This window comes from Salvia splendens, chromosome 10 (assembly GCF_004379255.2).
Source record: "Salvia splendens isolate huo1 chromosome 10, SspV2, whole genome shotgun sequence".
Classification (NCBI taxonomy): Eukaryota; Viridiplantae; Streptophyta; class Magnoliopsida; order Lamiales; family Lamiaceae; genus Salvia; species Salvia splendens.
In genome coordinates, this window is record NC_056041.1 from 28,726,124 (window position 1) to 28,746,015 (window position 19,892).

At 42.9% G+C, this 19,892-nt stretch overlaps 2 protein-coding genes across 3 annotated transcripts; one reads left to right on the forward strand and one right to left on the reverse strand.

Moving 5' to 3' along the window:
* Positions 1-658: 658 nt before the first annotated feature.
* LOC121750608 (leucine-rich repeat protein 1-like) lies at positions 659-5,496 on the forward strand. Its single transcript, XM_042145175.1, has 6 exons — positions 659-1,020; positions 1,950-2,021; positions 2,650-2,793; positions 3,103-3,174; positions 4,684-4,755; positions 5,216-5,496. The coding sequence occupies exons 1-6, from the start codon at positions 806-808 to the stop codon at positions 5,286-5,288; spliced, it is 648 nt and encodes a 215-aa protein (XP_042001109.1). The 5' UTR covers positions 659-805; the 3' UTR covers positions 5,289-5,496.
* Positions 5,497-5,606: 110 nt separating this feature from the next.
* On the reverse strand, positions 5,607-19,023 carry LOC121750607 (serine-rich adhesin for platelets-like). 2 transcript variants are annotated; one of them, XM_042145174.1, is made up of 5 exons: positions 18,753-19,023; positions 18,498-18,635; positions 10,984-11,010; positions 8,184-10,905; positions 5,607-7,957 (listed from the first exon to the last, which is right to left on the reverse strand). In XM_042145174.1, exons 4-5 carry the CDS (start codon positions 10,848-10,850, stop codon positions 5,906-5,908), a joined length of 4,719 nt encoding a protein of 1,572 aa, XP_042001108.1. In that variant the 5' UTR covers positions 10,851-10,905; positions 10,984-11,010; positions 18,498-18,635; positions 18,753-19,023; the 3' UTR covers positions 5,607-5,905. The 2 variants fall into 2 exon arrangements, with proteins under 2 accessions (XP_042001108.1, XP_042001107.1); XM_042145173.1 differs by having other exon boundaries at positions 18,498-19,023.
* Between the last annotated feature and the right edge of the window lie 869 nt (positions 19,024-19,892).

Sequence of the window (19,892 nt, forward strand, 5' to 3'; positions counted from 1 at the left end):
GTTTCTTGAATCCACAAGATTCACATTATAAGGGCTATTATTTAATTGTAGTTAGCAATTAAGTATTGAGTTAGAAATATAAAACTCCCCATAAAACTAATATATAAATGTGGGGCCTACATTCCAATAACTTTTTCCACTCGCTTTTCTTCATAATCTTAAAACCCGTGACGAGTCAAATACGGACAACATTTTGCGGACGGATGAAGTATTATTTAGAGTGAGATATCACAAAACGGAAAATATGGTACCGGATTGATTATATAAGGTATGCACATGAGAGTAGTGATAAAATGCAAACTTATCATATATTGTAAAACTCCAAACTTTTCAACACAGTATCAACACAACGTCAACACAGTGTAAAATTTCAAGATTTTTATGTCAACACAATATCAATAAAATTTCAACACAGCATCAACAATTGACATTGTGTTGAAATTTTTTGTTGCTATCATTTTATCATCTGCTAATATTTTTTAACTGTCCAGATCATAGTTTGAAGTTTGCACAAGATTTAAAGTTTGCATACGTATACTAGTTTAATTAAACAACTATTTCTTTAAATGAAATGTTAAAATAATTGTTCAATTAAAATAAGGCAAAAATATAAAAAAGAAATGCGATATGTATTTTTTATTGGCAAATTTTCTTCCTGTTTTGTACCATTTCCAAAACCGATTCTCCACTAACAATTTCCTTCTTACGTCAATCAATCAGTCAATCACTTTGCAGAGAGAGAATCCCCAAAATTGGAGTCGATTCCGCTAGAAATCTACTATCCAAAGTTGAAAGAGAGAGAGCTATGGCGGCGAGAGGTTTACTGGTGTTTTGTGCCTTAGCAGTGGTGCTTCTTCTCATGCCGAAAGCTCGTGGAAATTCGGAGGGGGACGCGCTCCACGCGCTTCGCCGGAGCTTGACCGACCCGGACAACGTGCTCCAGAGCTGGGATCCCAACCTTGTGAACCCCTGCACCTGGTTCCACATCACCTGCAACCAGGGCAACCGCGTCACTCGCGTGTATGCATCTGTTTCATTAAATGTCTCTATCTCTGCCTTCAATTCGTTCTCTTTTTTTTTCATTTTCGCCCCTTTTCTGTTACTATTTGGTAGATTAGTCGTCTTCTGTGTTGTCTGGCTCTTGATTTAGTAAAATAGTTGGGGAATACATGGAGAAATCTGCTGGTTGTTGATGCAATTTATGCTTTAGTTTCGTGTTAGTGACTAAACTTTGAATTTTGGGGGTTGTTATTGAAGAACGCTAGCTTGAAAGTGAATTCCTCCACTTACATATATTTATTTATGCTATTGGTAGGGGTTTCAATATGGCCATTTCCTACTTAGTATTTCCCCTTTTTGTTTTGCTTGATGAAGTTTATCTTGTTTTGGGCAAACAAAACTCTCATGTTTTACTAGCCTTTGGTGTAAAGGACTTGAGGTAAAGCACATTTTTTAGCTATTTAATGTTTTCTAGAATAGGGGCTATGTTGGGTACCTCTTCTGATTGATATGTGGTTGGGTTAGTGTTATGTTGAAGAGAGCTTGTATCTGGAAGATAGGCAATCTTCATGATTATTAATGCAGTTTTGTCTTTCTAACTTATAGTATTATTCATTGGGTCCGTTCTTACTGAAAATATTAAGCCATCACAACAATTAGGAGTTAATAATCTCAAATATTTCCAATATTTGGAGAAATCATAACGATTGACAAAATTTCACATTGGATTGCCAAATTATTAGTGTTTTGGAGTTACTGTGATAATTAGAGCCTGAACTAAAGCCAAATCCTTCATTCCTGTTACATTATACAGAAACTGACTGACAGTGACATATGTTCTCTTATTGCTTGTGTTTTCACTTTCCTCTCTTTTATTATATTTGGAACTCTTTCGTATGCATTCTGATGATTGCTGACCCAAAACTTACACTTGGTTATCACTTGGATAGGGATCTTGGCAATTCAAATTTGTCTGGTCATCTTGTGCCTGAGCTTGGGAAACTTGAATATCTCCAATATCTGTGAGTATCTTGTAACACTCTTTCTTTTAGTCCTTAAATCCTGCATAACTATGCATGCTATTAGAGAAAATAAGCAATAGGAGTTTGACGAACACTTTTTAAATGTTGAGTAACGAAAAATGATTTGAATATACACTATCTCCTTCCAGAGAAGGCCACAGGCTACAAATGACGTTCAATACACAAAATGCTCAATAAAAAGTACCAATTCTGCTTGTTTGGTTTGTTTGACATGATATGACTGGCTAACAGATTGTGTGCATTCTATAACTATGCTTTGCACTTATAAGGATCATTTTTTTTTACAAAAACAAGGAAACTAAACAAATCAGTCATCCGGGATTATGTACTATCCTTGCAAAGGGAATGCAATCATTTACGTAATATATTTATCAATAAAATCTACGTTAAGGAGCCACTCTTCCACTAGCTTTTAACTTCCTGCAACTGCATTTACTCTCCACTTCCACTCTATTGCACATGCTCTCAGATGCATGCCCATAATCTATGGTTATAATGTATTTCCTTCTTTCATCATAACGTGTTTATGAAAATATCTTTACATTTGTTTTGAAGCCTATACTGTCTCTGTTATTGTAGCCTAATGACTACTGATATTTTCATATAGGGAGCTGTACAAAAATAACATCCAAGGGGAAATTTCTGCAGAGCTGGGTAACTTGAAGAGCTTAATAAGTTTGGATCTATACAACAATAATATCTCAGGGAAAATCCCTCCATCCCTGGGAAATCTGAAATCCCTCGTCTTTCTGTAAGTCTTACTTCACTATCTTAGTATCTTATCAGTTATATATATACATTTTTCATTTTTAGATTGATGGCGATGGTTGATTTTACTTACCTTCTTAACCAATAGACTTCAGGTGCTCATTTAATGCTTGCTTCATTTACTGGGTGCGGATTTGTGAAGAATATTTAACTCTTTCTTTGATTTAAGCTGACATTTTTTCCTTTATTCAACTATCACTGTACTTCTCATCCCAATGTGATGCAACGTCCTTATAAATCTGTGAACGAGTTCACACTTCATTACTATATAACCTTTTCATTTCTCTCCCAGACGTCTTAATGATAATAAGCTACGTGGGCCAATCCCAAGGACTCTTGCTGGTATATCTACCTTGAAAGTTGTGTAAGTACTGCTAATTTGATTAGTGTTCAATTCTTTGGAGTATGTTTCTAGCTATATTGTTTGAGAGTGTAGAACAGTAAAATATAGATATAAGCGGAAAAGTAAATAGACATAGTAGAGAAAGTAGTAGTGTATTTATTGTATCTTATTACTCAACACAACCCACATATATATAGTACAAGAGACTAAGCTAGGCTATGTCACATCACCGATGTGAGACAGAATACTAATATTCTTAACACTCCCCCTCAAGCGAGAACATCTATATTGTGTCCAGCTTGGTACAAAGTTCTCAAAAATGTTTTCCCTCAGACATCGGCAGCAATAGTAGTAGCCGAAACTATAGGGCAGTAGTAGTTGCATCTGTTGCATAAGTTGTAGCAGCAGCTATAGGGCAGTTGTAGCAGCAGAGTAACAGATGCAGAGCAGTAGTAGCAATTGCAGTAGAGTAGCAGATGCATGGTAGTTAGTGTCATAGCAGATGCATGGTAGTTAGTGTCAGCTGTACCAGAGTAGCAGCTGGACAGTAGTTGCAACTGTAGTAGATGCAGGGTAGTAGTATCAGCTGTAGTAGAGTAGCTGCTGTAGGGTAGTTGTTGCAACTGTAGCAGAAGCTATAGGGCAGTTGTTGCAACTGTAGCAGAAGTAGCAGATGCGGGGCAGTGACAGTTGTAGCAGAGTAGCAACTGTAGAGCAGAAGTAGTAGATGCAACGTAGTAGTGACAGTTGTAGCAGAGTAGCAACTGTAGCAGGAGGACAACTGTAGATGGGTAGAATAATAACAGCACAAGAGCGCAGGTAGATAAAAAGCAAGCAAGAGCGCATGCAAATAATAGCGCAGAATGCAGCAACGTAAAAACCCTAGTTTGGGCATAGTAGCGGAGTAGAGCATAGCAGAACTGTAATTTCGGAAAGAGTGGTATAGCAGAACCATAATAGCGCAGAATGCAGCAACGTAAAAACCCTAGTTTGGGCATAGTAGCGGAGTAGAGCATAGCAGAACTGTAATTTCGGAAAGAGAGGTATAGCAGAACCATAATAGCGCAGAATGCAGCAACGTCAGAAACCCTAGTTTAGGCATAGGAGCAGTTGCGCAATATAGTAGTGGTAGAAACCCAAATTTGGGCATAATAGCGCAGTAGAGCAGAACAAAACATAATTTCTGGTAGAGTAGAGTAGTGACGGAAGAGCAGAGTGGGGACAGTAGAGTGGGCTGCGGCAGAAACCCTAATTTAGTTCTTTTTTTTTTTGGAAACCCTAATTTTCTAGAGACGGATTCGAATCCGTTCTGATACCATGTAGAACAGTAAAATATAGATATAAGCGGAAAAGTAAATAGACATAGTAGAGAAAGTAGTAGTGTATTTGGTGTATCTTATTACTCAACACAGCCCACATATATATAGTAAAAGAGACTAAGCTAGGCTATGTCACATCACCGATGTGGGACAGAATACTAATATTCTTAACAGAGAGCATTACTGATATATATATATATTGGTTTTGTAGGGATGTCTCCAATAACAATTTGTGCGGCACAATACCTTCCAGTGGTCCATTTGAGCACATCCCTTTAAATAAGTAAGTTGTATATAAGTATTGCGCATTGTTTTAATATCAATTTCAACTCTTTTTATTATTTTATGTGTTGGTATTTAATTATGTTAGGTCATTTGAACAACTTTTCTGAATATATCATGATCTGGTGTTACCCCCCTCTCTCCTGCCTTATATGATATCGACACACCTAATCTTCTTGTTTTACTTTAGCACCACAGCTTCTAACTGTTAGACCCAACATTATATTGCATGTAAAGAGAGTCAGCTATGAATAAATGCTTTAATATTGAGTACTTCTGCTAATGAATAAATTATTAACGTTAAGCTCTACGATTTGAAAATTATTAGTGAAATAAAGGTATAGAAGATCAATGGTGTTGAAATATTCTTTGTTTTCGTTCGTATGATAGGTCTCCCTTTCTTCATCGTTTTCCTTCAAACTGGTTCTGAAGGTTTGTTGACTTGTCCTTTGTGTTTGCAGCTTTGAGAACAACCCCCGACTCGAAGGTCCGGAGCTGCAGGGTCTTGCAAGTTACGACAAAAACTGCTCTTAATCCACTGATGCGAGATACGGAAGCTTGCAATAACATATCATTGTCCTTAATGTTGGTTATGTACAAGTTGGACTGTTTGGTAGGATGCCTAGTCTTGTAAGCTTGTTTATATTTCAACTGTAGGTTACGGCAATAAACCGTGGCAATTCATGAATATCTGTAATTGGAACTATAATGTATCATGTATTTGAATCTCCTTTTCCTCCTACTTTACTTAACTTGGAGATATAGTAATGTGTAAAGTCTGATAAAAAAAAAAGTAGCTGCAATAAGCTATATTGATCACATTCATCATAGTTTTGAAACACAGCACATATATTGTCACAAAACGAACCCCTGCCCTTTGATAATAATCAAATCATTAAGGTGTGCACATATTTACAGTACATCCATAGGATAGTTCAAGACAACATTTCAACTCAAAACTGCCCTCACAAAAAACACTAAAATTCGGGAAAGAAAAGGCCAAAAAACAAAACCTCAAAATTTCAAGAAATCAAATAAATAACTCATTCTTGAAGAAATTATCTTGCTAGCAGAACCAAGAACCCCACGGTATCGAGCAACGAAAAATTGCACACACAGCTGAAATACTTTCTTTTGCCCCATCTAGCCTCTTATTCTCTATCGGAAGCACTCGAGCTTGAGTCAGAGCTAGAGCTGGAGCTGGAACTGGAACTGGAGCTTCTAGAGAGCTTACCTTTTCCTTTACCAGAAGATGGAGAATCCGAGTCTTTAACTGCTTTGTTGTCTCCGTGGTTTGGCTTTTCACCCTCAATGGCACTGCTAAGGCTAGAAGACTTCTCGTCACAGGGCCCTATCTTATTATCATCAGCCTTGACTTCAACTGATTCATCATCGGACTTCAGCTCCAGCTGTACACTCGTTTCATCATCTGAAACATGAGTAGGCGGAGCCTTACTCTCCAAAGGAACGTCTTCAGCAACATGCAGTTCGGAAGAGGCTCCTTGCATTTCTTTAGATTCCACAAGTGGCAGAGCGGGATCAACTACAGGCGTTTTGCTATCAGCTGTTTGCTTATCATTTGCTTCAGCATCATCACATGGTCCAACTTCAATAAGTGACGCCTGATTAGTGGATACTGGCTCACTCGCATCCCCGTGTGGTGCTGTTTTATCAGTTATTGTTTCCCCAATATCATGATCTTTGATCTCGCTGGAACCTGTGTGCTGGAATGCGCGATGAATAGCTTCAACTGAACTAGCTTCAATTTCAGGCATCTCAGAAGTAGAATCCGAATCTACTGGCTTCACATCAACCGCTATCTCAATCGCCTTGGACATGATCTGTTCAAATGCCAGATCCATCTCTTCAACTGTATTAGCTTCGATTTCAGTGAATACACAAGCGTCCTCTGTATGGATTCGATCTTGACTGGATGTGTCAACACTTTCCACGACGACTTCAGTTTCCACAGAAGCCAACTCAGTATGCTTGGGAACGTCTTCTGCCAAAAAGACTTCCTGCTCAGGTCTATCTTCACAGTCGTGAAGTTCAGCTTCAAGAACTTGCTTCTCGATCTCCGTTGAACTGATTTTCAAGGACTCAATATAATCATCTTTTATTTTAGAGGCTTCAAGTTCAGAAATCAGAGAAGGGGTATCTGCATCAACAGACTCCAAGACTCGAGGCTCCTCAGAAATCAGTTGCTTAAATGCCAGTTCAATATCTTCGACTGTACTAGCTTTGGCTTCCGTCATCTCATAGCTGGATACTTCAACAGCTTCAACCATGATCTTGGTTTCCATAGACATGGATTCAGCTCGCTTAGGAGCAGCATCAACATCATCTACAGATAGCGCTTCAGACACAGGTATTGCAGAAACACTATCTTCATGATTCTGAATCTCATCTCGGGGTGGATCCAAAACAACACGATTTTTTGAACTGGTTTGCTTCAAGGTTAGATCAATATTTTCGACTGAACTAGCTTCAATTTCAGGCATCCCAGAAGTGGAATCTGTATCAAGTTCACCTTGACAGGGCACCTCAGCAATTTCCGGCTTGGTGGCAACAACACTGACATTTTCTACAGACTGCACTTTTATTTCTTGTATCCCGGAAACAGCATCTTCGTGACTGTCATTCACAGACGAATTAGCGGGCAGGAATTCATTTTCTCTGCACGGTGTGTCATCGTCGGATATTTCCTGATGAGGAGAATCAGGGTCATTTTCATCAACCTTCGAGACCTCGATATTTTCAGCTCTTCTTGCTTGTATCTCTGAAGTAAATTCTCCATCCTGTTCATACAAATCAATATGCTCCCTCAATTCCCCTGGAAGTGGAACATGTTCCGTTCTGTTCACCTCATAGTGCGTTGAAGACAAATTTCCTTCTCCAACAGATTCTACACGCTTTTCAAACTCACTCGTGCCAGATCCCAACTGTCCGATACTAAAATCCCCAACGTTATCTAACTCACACAAAAGCCCTTCATCAATTTCCTTAATCTCATCAACTTCTTCCACCACTGTCTGCAAATGAAATCGATAACTATTTGTCTCCATAGCACTTTGCAGAATAGAAACAAATTTAGGATTTGATGGAGAGTTGACGTAGTGATCAAGCTCTTGGACCTCGGGCATGTTCAAGTCATCATGTGTACTTTGATAATCCGAAGATGTCTCAACTTGGGTGTTCGATGCCTGCATTTTGTTACCCAAGACATTGTTTGTTAATTTCTAGATCTGAGCTTAGTCATGTTGATATTGCAAAACTGAAAAAACAGAATATGAAGCCCAACCAATTTAGAGGGACTACTTCGTCGTCACCTTAGACAACATATACGTTTCATAACTCTCCGTATCTCAGCTCAAACAGAAAACTACACGAATAAGAAATAAGAGAAAGAAGAAAAACAGTATAACTTACTTGCACTACATTGACAGAGTTGTAATCTAGCTCTTGTATTACACTCTCGTAAAACAGAGACGTGTTTCCTTCAGATGAGAGCGTAGAGACTAACTTTTCATCAGTTCCATGTTGATTATCAGTATCGGAATCGACAGAATTTGAACTTTCTGTTCGTGGTAGACCTTCAAGCTGTGTCTCACTGACTTCAACTATGCCATCAATATTTTTATCATCAAAGGAGACAGAGACTTCATCCAATATATGTTTGTCCATTGCATCAGAAGCAGAGGAAGTAGATGCAGAATTTAGACTTAAATCAGTGTTCACATTGTCATGATCTTTTATATCAAAGAAATCAACTGCCCTGGAATCAGCTGCTGCTGATTGAGACACTGAAGAATCAGGTAACATCTCAGTGTTTGTCTCAATTTCCCAATGACTCCCTTCCGATTCAACCCCTGCCGGAAGCACATCACAAACAGAGGAGCATATTAAACTCTCACGGAGTCCTTGGAGGCTAGAATCATATACAGGCACCCGTTGTGTTAGCTCGATAGCCAATGAACTTGTGATATTCGGATCATTACTTAATACAGAAGTTCGGTTCGACACGCTTGGTTCTTCGACATCTCTGTTTCCCTCCACCATTGATAGCCCTTCACTTTCTTTATCAATGAAGACCCTCTCATTCACTTCTGAAAGTGACGAGGAGCTCGAATGTCTACTGTATCTTGACTCAACAGCTTCCAAGGTCGAACCATGTCCAAAACCCTGACCTTCCGCGTATTGGGATGCCCTTCCTAGCTCGAAGCATTCTGTAACATCCACCAAATGAGATTCGCCGACTTGATCATCTCTCTTCTCGATGTGGTCAAACTCTAGACAATCATCTTCCGAAGATTGACTTCCATGTCCAATATGCTCGGAAACACTCTCCATTTTGAAGACAATTTCTTCGGAGTCTACCTCCTGTAGGGTAATCAGCTTTGGACTGCAAGGAGGACCCTCCTCAACGATGTCTCTTGATTGTTCAACAACCTCTCTTTCTGGCAGACAGTCTGTTTCAGGTAGCTTCTTGTCCTCCATATCCTCAACTGAAGTAATTGATTCAGTTTCAGGAATGGAGCTCGCCTTCGAGTCACTTAGTCCACTCGACTGTCTCTGAAACAGATAACTGCTCGATTCTTCTGAGATGGTTCTCTCTGGAACAAAGTAAGGCCTCATCTTGATGTCTTGCCTCTTAGGTGCGAACAATGAAGGTCTGACACTAAAGCTCTCGTGTCTCCGGAAAAATGGCTCTCTGAGTTGGGATGTGAACTCCTCTTGAAACACATCTCCGTTAAGGTCAGGCTTCTCCTCGCTTGAGTCATAAGGAATATCGAAAGGGTTACTTCTCTGTAACAAAACAGAAGGAGCTGAACCAGGAATGGGAGGCAGTCCTGAATCATCACAAGAATCCTGAGGGAGATCGAACGGATTTTGTCGTCTTGTCAAAATGGGAGCAATGTTGAAAGGGAGAGCAGTACACTCCAAGTCTATCAAGTTCCTCTCTGCAAAGAAGCTCGAGCTTGTGCTTTTCCTTGCTCTCCTCCTCAAAATCAGATTCTCCAAACGTTGGTTTCTCTCAATCTCGGAGCATCCGACGTCCATAAGATTCTTCTGGTCCTGCTCGGTCCATGTAATGGTGGATTTTGTTTCCTCGTCCTTGTCTCCATGGTCGTCTTCTTCGTCATCATCTCCGTCTTCATTTTCATCATCAGCAGCTTCCAGGCGCTCATGATCTTCAGACTCATCATCCGACTGATGACTTGATTTTAGCGACTTATCCGATGCTATATCTGAGTTACTGCAGGAGAAACGAGCATTTTGAGGGCCGCCCTCCTCGTCCAGCAATGGATGGAGCTCATCAAGCATTGGCATTATGTCAGCCATTGATGCATCCGGAGAGGAACTCTCAGCACAATCAGACTCAGAATCTGACCCATCCTCCTCGTCTTCATCTTGCTCCTTGTCCTCTTCTTTCTCCTCCGGCTCCTTGACTCGTGCCCAAGGTGAGAGGGGAGGCGAATCCACAGAGTCCACATTCACCTTCTCGGAATCAAAAGAATCCGCTTCTGAGTTCTCTTCATCTGATCCAACAACTTCACCATTTACCGTTGCATCCCCATTGTAAAGCCTCTCTTCAATCCACTCATCTTTCTTCTTGTACCTCAACTCACCCAACTCTCTCTTGCCTCCCCTCTCCTCAACATCACTTGCCTCAATCAACGGGGCAGTATCATCCGAATCCTCCTCTCTACGAACTTCAGTCGACTTTCCTGCTTCACCCCACCTATTAAACTCACCAACAAAATGGCTCCCATTTTCCTCAACAACAGTAGCATCACCCAAAGCACCACTCTTAATCCACAAAGCCTCAGCAGGCTTCTCATCGACTTCGATTTCAGGTATATTTGGTTGCCCAAAACTTAAAAGGGTTCCAAGCAAAACAGCAGTGCATACAAGGATAGGAGATGCAGACAGCAATAAGTGAAAAGTAAAAGGAGATGATCTGTACAGAAATATCAAGAAACACAGCATGCCCACAAGAAATGGATGACTGCAAACAGTTCTAAAACACGATCTGATTGTAAAGATGGCACCTTTCCTCACATTAACTCCAATCTCCAACAATTCAACACCCATTTTTCTTCTACCTTCACTCAAAAACAGGAAAAGGAAAGTGTATATCCAACTGAATCTGCCAAAAATCCCGATAACAGTCGGATCAAATCACCACAAATTGAAAAACTATAGAATGAGAAGAATCAGACAGTACCTGGAAATCCAAAACGAGGACGATTATTGATGAATCCGCGAATTTTTGATGATGATAAATGCTCGTAAAAATAAATTACGACACAGAGATTTACGTGGTTCGATTTACTGAGGTAAATCTACGTCCACGGGAAGAAAAGAGGGCAGAGTTGTATTGCTTGATCTGTTTTCTACAGCTTACAAATACAAGCTTGCTATATGATATTCTCTCTCTTAGAGTTGGTGTCTCCTCTATCGGATCTAAGTTCCGTTTATATATAGAACTGAGATCGTGGCTTGCATCACCACCCTAAGTCGTGGAGGTCACGGAGGTCATGAGATCCTGCATGGCCACTAATTGGGCGGTGGCTTACATCATCAGTAATTATGTCGTGGATGTCGTGGAGGTCATGAGAGCCTGCATGGGTCCACCACTAGATAGATCGTGTCTCCCAGTCCGGTATTGCCGAGCAGCTTTTGCCGATGCTGAGACCGAACTGCTGAACTATTGCCGAGCAGCTTTTGCCGATCTGAGAGTAGAGCTTGATGCCGACCTGAGGGCAGAGCTTGATTGGTTGGTTTTTACTGAGCTGTAGGCTGAGGCCGAACTCTTTGGTCATGCCGAACTGATACTCTTTCTTGGGCTTTGTGCTGGCTTGTTTAGTACGTACCCCATCACTACCCCCCCCCGAAAAGCGAAGTGAATCACTTCGGCATCCTGGATAATGGTACGGGGTAAGTTGATGTTTGTCCTCGGTCTTATGAAGTGAACTCTTCTTTGACCAGACTTGGTCCTTGGTCTTGATGAAATAAACATCTTTGACCGGACTCGTCTTTGGCCTGATGAAATAAACATCTTTGACCGGACTCGTCTTTGGTCTGATGAAATAAACATCTTTGACCGGACTAAGCTTGTGTCCTAATTTGGCGAGTTTTATCGCTCGGATCGGACTTTCCGTTGTCCTAATTTGGGGATCGGACTTTCCCTTGTCCTAATTCGGCGAGTTTTATCGCGTGGATCGGACTTTCCCTTGTCCTAATTCAGGCAAGTTTTATCGCGAGAATCGGACTTTCGTTGCAGTTCGTTTCAGACGAAGTGCTTGATTTTTAAGCCGAATTGTGGTCTTGTATCCTCTTTAGAAGCTTGGACTTCACAATCGTTGGCTTATTGCAGCTCGTTTCAGACGAACTGCTTGTTTAAGCTGAATTGTGGTCTTGTATCCTCTTTAGAAGCTTTGACTCACAATCGTTGGCTTGTACACGTTCTAAGAAGGGGATCAGCCTTCGAAGAACAAGATACCTCAGTTACATTTGTAAGAGACGACACTCACATAGACAGACACAACGCACGTAAGACAAACAAAAACGCACATAGGCAAAGAGAGCAAAATAGAAAACAAGGAAAGCACATAAGACTGACTGACCGACCGGACTGTCTCTTACAAATGGAACTTCTTGAGGTTGGAAATGTGCCATGTTCGGGGTACCTGTTCTCCTGACATGTGAGCCAATCTGTAAGACCCTTTGCCGAGGACTTCTGACACCCGATACGGACCTTCCCATGTGGGTTCGAGCTTGCCCAGCTTTTCTGCTCGGCTTACTTCGTTGTTTCTCAAGACGAGATCTCCCACTTGAAATTGCAGCTTCTTCACCCGTTGGTTGTAATACCGGGCTACTTGCTCCTTATACTTGGCTGCTTTTATGCACGCCAATTCTCTTCTTTCTTCGGCCAGATCTAACTCGGCTCGCAGTCCGTCATCATTCATTTCTGAGGAGAAATGTAGAGTTCGTGGACTGGGTACGCCGATCTCAACCGGAATCACGGCTTCAGTGCCGTACACCAGACTGTACGGAGTTTCACCGCTGGAGGTTGTGGGTGTAGTTCGGTAGGACCATAGGACTTGAGGGAGATTTTCTACCCATTGTCCTTTGGCTTGTTCTAACCGAGCTTTTAACCCTTTCACCAGGATACGATTTGTTACCTCCGTTTGTCCGTTTGCTTGTGGATGAGAGACCGAAGTGAACCGCTGTTGAATATTCAGCTCTTGGCACCAATTCTTGAACGTCTTGTCGGTGAACTGAGTCCCGTTATCCGAGATGAGGATGTGGGGTATGCCAAATCGGCACACTATGTTCTTCCAGACGAAATCCAATGCCTTCGAGCTCGTTATCGTAGCTAATGGTTCAGCTTCCACCCACTTCGTAAAGTAGTCCACGGCAACGATTAGGAATTTCATTTGCCGAGGAGCTTGAGGAAGTGGTCCCACTATGTCTATGCCCCATTGCATGAAAGGCCAAGGGCTCTGCATAGTGGATAGATCGGTCTGCGGCATCTTTGGGATATTTGCATGGATTTGGCACTTCGGGCAGGTCTTGACGAGCTGCACTGCTTCTTGTACCAAGGTTGGCCAATAATATCCCCATCTCAGAACTTTTTTAGCTAAAGCTCTGGCTCCGATGTGGCTACCGCACGATCCTTCATGAACTTCTCTGAGGATGTAGTCCGTCTCTCCTGGTCCTACGCACCGCGATAATGGCTGGAGGTAAGACTTTCTAAAGAGGACTCCTTCATGAAGTTCGTACCGAAGTGCTCGGCACGTGATCTTCCGAGCTTCTCTCCTATCCTCGGGCAATTGTCCTTGATCCAGATACTGCAAGATCGGCGTCATCCAGTTCGGCGAGCTGGATACCGAATGTACCTCGGCTTCATCAATGCTTCGATGCATTAATTCTTCCGCCTTTGAGCTCGGATCTGAGGCCAACTTGCTTAAGGTATCTGCTCGGCTATTTTCCGCTCTAGGAACGCGGATTATCCGAAAATAGGAGAAACTTCGGCTGATGCTTTGCGCTTTGTCCAAATACTTCTTCATTCTCTCGTCACGAGCTTCACTTGTACCCAACATGTGATTTACTATGACTTGTGAATCACAATGGACTTTGAGAGATTTGGCGAGCAGACTTTGCGCTAACTGGAGTCCGGCAAGAAGGGCTTCGTACTCGGCTTCATTATTAGTAGTGGGGAATAGGAAACGAAGTGAGTAGGTTACCTCGTGTCCGTCGGGAGCGACAAGTAAAATACCAGCTCCACTTCCCATCTTGTTTGAAGCTCCATCTACGAATCCGCTCCAGCAGTCCGGCGGCTCTACTTCGGATTCCAAGGGCTGTGCTAGTTCGGCATTGGCAGACTTTTTCTGTTCGGCAATGACAGGGATTGCTTGATCGAACTTGGCCTCTGTAAGAAAATCTGCCAAGGCTTGTCCCTTGATGGCTTTCCGAGGTAGGTACTCGATTGAGTGTTCTCCCAGCTCTATGGCCCATTTGGCGATTCTGCCTGATGCTTCTGGCTTGGTCAAAACTTGCCGAAGAGGCAGATCGGTTAAGACGCATACCTTGTGAGCATAGAAATATGGCCGCAGTCTCCTTGCTGCATTTACTAATGCCAGAGCAATTTTTTCCAGAGGTTGATACCTTGTTTCTGGACCTCTTAATGCTCGGCTTGTAAAGTAGATGGGAAACTGCTTTAGGCCTTCTTCTCGTACAAGCACCGCACTGATGGTTTGATCTGATGCCGCTAAGTATAAGAATATTACTTCGGCTCCGGTTGGAGCAGAGAGAATAGGAAGCTCGGCTAGATAACTTTTGAGCTCGTCAAAGGCCTTTTTCTGCTCGGCTCCCCACTCGAACTTTGGTGCCTTTTTCAACACCTTGAAGAACGGCAGTTGCTTTTCGGCTGCTTGGGAAAGGAATCGATTCAGTGCGGCTAGACATCCAGTTAGCCTTTGCACGTCATGTATGGACTTCGGCATTGTCATGTTCTGAACGACTTGAACTTTGGAGGGGTTTGCCTTGAGTCCGTCCTTTGAAACCCAACAACCCAGAAACTTTCCCGAATCTACCAAAAAGGTACACTTTTGGGGATTAAGTTTGAGGTTGGCTTTCTTGAGCACGTTGAGAGTGGACTTGAGGTTGTCTTCGTACTCCGAAGTGCTTTTGCTTTTGACAACTATGTCGTCGACATACACTTCAACCTGCTTTCCGATTAGGTGCCGAAAAAGCTTGTCTACCATCCTTTGATAAGTGGCTCCGGCATTCTTTAAACCGAATGGCATCTTTTTATAAGCGAAAATGCCGACATCGGTAATGAAAGCTGTTTTCGGAGCGTCACTCTCATCCATCAACACTTGGTGATATCCTTTGTATAAATCAAGAAAACAGAAAATTTCGAAGCCGATCAAAGCTTCTACTTTTTTATCTATATTCGGAAGGGGATAGCAATCTTTAGGACAGTGCTTGTTTAGATCGGTAAAATCTATGCACATCCGCCATCCTCCTCCTTTTTTCTTGATCATTACAGGATTGGCCACCCAGGAAGGATATTTTACCTCGAATAGTACATCCGCTTTTAGTAATTGGCGGACTTCGTCATGGATGACTTGGCTTCTTTCTGCCGCAAAGAGTCTTTGCTTCTGTTTTATCGGCCGGACCGAAGGATCAATATTTAACCGATGAGTGATTACCTCGGGGGGCACTCCGGTCATGTCCAACGGAGACCATGCAAAGACGTCTTTATACTCCTTGAGGAGCTGGATGGTTTTTTCCCGGAGTAGAGGCGTTCCTGCGAAGCCGATCTTGACCACTCTGGATGGATCATCTTCGTATAACTGAACGGTCATTGAGTTCGGCTCTGAAGTGACTTCGGTCATCTCGCTTGCCTCTGACTCCGGTTGCTGTGATTGCTATGCTTGATGGTGCCGAACTGGTTGCTCGGCACTTTTAAGCGCAATCTGCAGACATTCTTTTGCTCTCTTTTGATCACCTCGGATGACCGCTATCCCACCTTTAGTGGGGATCTTGATGGTGAGGTGATAAGTAGAGCAAACGGCCGAACTGTGTTGAGCCAGTCTCTCCCCAGGATGATGTTGTACGGGGACCGAGCTTTTACCACAAAGAACTCGATCATCGTATTGGAGCTTGTAGGCGCTTTTCCCACCGTGATCGGAAGGCTGATAATACCTTCAGGGCGGGTGTCTTCCTGGGCGAAACTTTTCAGAGGAAGTGGAGCCGGACTGAGCCGAGCTGGATCCACTTCCATTTTATCAAAACATTCTTTAAAAAGAACGCTGACTGACGCTCCTGTATCCACAAATACTCTGTGGATCAGTTTGTTTGCCACTCCGGCTTGAATGACAATAGCGTCTTGGTGAGGAGAGATGGCTGGGACGGGATCGGCATCTGAAAATGTAATCACTTCGTCTTTCTTCAGCCTTTTATGTGTCGGCTCCTCTTGATTGGAACCTCTGCGTTCTGCTTTTAGGGACGACTTAGTTTTCCCGGCAGGGAGAGCATCAATAGTCTGGATTACTCCATCATATTGCGGCTCGTCGTCGTCTTCGGGATCTTCATGCCTTTTCGGATCCTGAGGATTGCAGTTCGCACCTCTCTGCTTTTTGTTCTTTTTCGGCTGCTTGCTTTGGTATTTTTTTAACGTTCCTGTTTTCACAAGAACATCAATACCTGCAGCCAAATTTCGGCACTCCTCAGTATCATGACCGTGGGCTTGATGGAAGGAGCAATATTGATCCTGAGGTCGCCGCGCGGCTGATTTCGTCATCCGCTTTGGTTTTTCGAACATATCGGAATGTAGTTCGAAAATTTCCGTTCTTGACTTGTTTAATGGTACGCACTGAGCGGGCGGCTTCCCAGGATTGAGCCGTGGCCCCAATCTGCCTTGCACCGGTGCCCTTTGAATTCTTTCAAAAGGAGTTCGGCGAGGAAGCACCTGGCCGCTTTGATCGGGCTTCTTTTTCTCTTCTTGGGATGAGCTGTCTAAAGACCGTTTTCGACGGTCTGCCTCATCCGCACGGGAAAACTGGTCCGCAATGTCCCACATTTCTTGAGCTGTTTGCGGGCCGCACTCCACGAGCTTTCTGTAGAGAGCTCCGGGCAGGATTCCATTTTGGAATGCCGAAATGACAAGTAGATCGTTAAGATCATTTACTTGTAGGCATTCCTTGTGGAATCTCGTCAGGAAGTCGCTGATCTTTTCGTCGCGACCTTGACGTATAGAAAGCAGCTGAGCCGAAGTAATTCGGGCTTCCGCTTTCTGAAAGAACCTCCTGTGGAAAGCATCCATTAGATCTCGGTAGGATCTAATGCTGCCTTGAGGAAGGCTGTCGAACCACCTTCTGGCGTTCCCGATGAGCAGCTCGGGGAACAGCTTGCACATGTGGACCTCATTGAGACCCTGGTTCGCCATATTATACTGATAGCGTCCCAAGAAGTCATGAGGATCCACGAGTCCGTCATAGGTTATCGACGGAGTTCGGTAGTTCCGCGGCAAAGGAGTTCGGATGATATCGTCCGAGAACGGAGTCTTTAACGCTCCGTACATGGCGAACCCGACATCTCTTCGGTACGGAGGAGAAGGAGTTCTCCTGTGATTCCGGTGCCGAGGAGAAACAGGAACATGTCGGGGTTGAGGATTCTCTCTCCTGGAAGACACGTCACTACTGCGGTAGTGACTTTCATGCTTAGACGAGGAGGGAGAATCCGTCGTTGTCTTCTCCGGCTGTTGGCTCTTCTGCAGGAAGGTTAAGAACTCCTCCTGCTTCTCAGCCAAGAACAGCTTGACAGCCTCATTCAAATCAGGCTGCTGGGAAGACTCGGTGTGTGGACCTTTTGAGCGGCTTGTTCCTTCACCGTGAGAACTGGATACAGACTTCTCACGAGGCTGCTTTCCAGGCCTATGGGCTGCTGGGTTAGTTTCCTCATGGTCATCACGGATGGAGGCACGGGAGTTGTGCGGTCTGGCATGCATTTTTTTTTTATTTTTGTAGTGGAAAAAGGGTCAAAAATTCGCTTTATCACAGATTTGGTTCTCTGTTTCCCACAGACGGCGCCAGTGATGAATCCGCGAATTTTTGATGATGATAAATGCTCGTAAAAATAAATTACGACACAGAGATTTACGTGGTTCGATTTACTGAGGTAAATCTACGTCCACGGGAAGAAAAGAGGGCAGAGTTGTATTGCTTGATCTGTTTTCTACAGCTTACAAATACAAGCTTGCTATATGATATTCTCTCTCTTAGAGTTGGTGTCTCCTCTATCGGATCTAAGTTCCGTTTATATATAGAACTGAGATCGTGGCTTGCATCACCACCCTAAGTCGTGGAGGTCACGGAGGTCATGAGATCCTGCATGGCCACTAATTGGGCGGTGGCTTACATCATCAGTAATTATGTCGTGGATGTCGTGGAGGTCATGAGAGCCTGCATGGGTCCACCACTAGATAGATCGTGTCTCCCAGTCCGGTATTGCCGAGCAGCTTTTGCCGATGCTGAGACCGAACTGCTGAACTATTGCCGAGCAGCTTTTGCCGATCTGAGAGTAGAGCTTGATGCCGACCTGAGGGCAGAGCTTGATTGGTTGGTTTTTACTGAGCTGTAGGCTGAGGCCGAACTCTTTGGTCATGCCGAACTGATACTCTTTCTTGGGCTTTGTGCTGGCTTGTTTAGTACGTACCCCATCAATTATGAAGTGGTTAATCAATACTAACTTGAACAACAGTATCAATCCAGCTAAATCTTGAATCTTTTCTTTTCTTTGCTTTGCACTCACTCTCTTTCCTAGTATTTTTTTTCCCAGCAACTAGTGATTCAAGAGTCTGTCTCTCTGTACACAAAGGCATCAAATCACATTGAGAAAAAGAGAGCCCACAAGCAGAAAAAGGGAAAGTTGTAACCTTTCTGTTTCTGTCTACTTTCCCTTTCACTTATTCAATTGGCTTACCTCTCTGTGTGTGTTTTTCAAAAGGGATACAATGGCGGAAAATGAATAAGTTGAATTCTAACTTCACCTCTTCAAAGAACAAATCAAATATCCTTTTGCTTTATAGTATTAAAATTTAAAATCAATCAATGAAAGAGTCAATCTGATGATGAAGTCAAAATTGGATTGAGGAATTAGCTGATTCTCAAATATAATCAGGGAGCTGTTGTTTGAGGGTTCATTGTAAGTGATATTCCACGGTAATTAAGAAGATTAATTATTGTTTAATTGATGGTTTGGAATGAACTTCCTTTTCATGTTTGTGGAGGTTAGAAGCACAACATAGGACCACAGTCACTTTACAGATATAATTGAGGATATTAAATAATTAAATTAGGCGTTCTCTCTTTTGTATTATTATTAGAATTCTTGTTCAGTTTAATGGATTTATGATTTATACATGTTCCACCATTAGTGTGATCTTGATTTCAAGGAGACAAGATACCCTATAAGAAAGTATGAACCTGAACCTCTATTTGTATTTGTTTGTAGTATTTATATTTTTTTGTTTGTTTGAGTCAGTAATAATTAAAATGCATTATTAGTTTAATACATATCCATGTAATAAGGGTATCCACAAAAGGGGGCGGCGCGCCTGCCGCCCTGGAGTCGCCTAAGCCGCGGCGATCCATAGTGGAGGACACGGGCGGCGCAGCATGGACAGATGGGAGGGGGCGGAAGGGCCTTCGCCGACTACTCAGCAAGGACGCGGCTGTGGTGGCGCGGTGCCCGCGGCTAATTATTGCACGGCCATTCTGGCGCGGCTTAGCAGGGTTTTTTATTATTATTAATTTTGAAAATTTAATAATTTTTATTATAAATACCCCTCCCATCTTCATTTTCACTCCACACACATCTTCACACCCATTGCACTCTCTATCCACTTTTCACTCTCTAATTTTTCTATCTCTAAAAATACACGGTGGAGACGAAGATTCACCCGGCACCGAAGAATCAGGATATGGCAACTATCCTCCTTCCCAGCAGTGGAGATCGAGTCCAACTCCCCATCCATCTCAGCCGTGGAGATCGAGTCCCACTCCTCCATTCCAGTCGTGGTCGCCGACATCCTCGCCGTGGCAACAGACCCAATATTGGGGT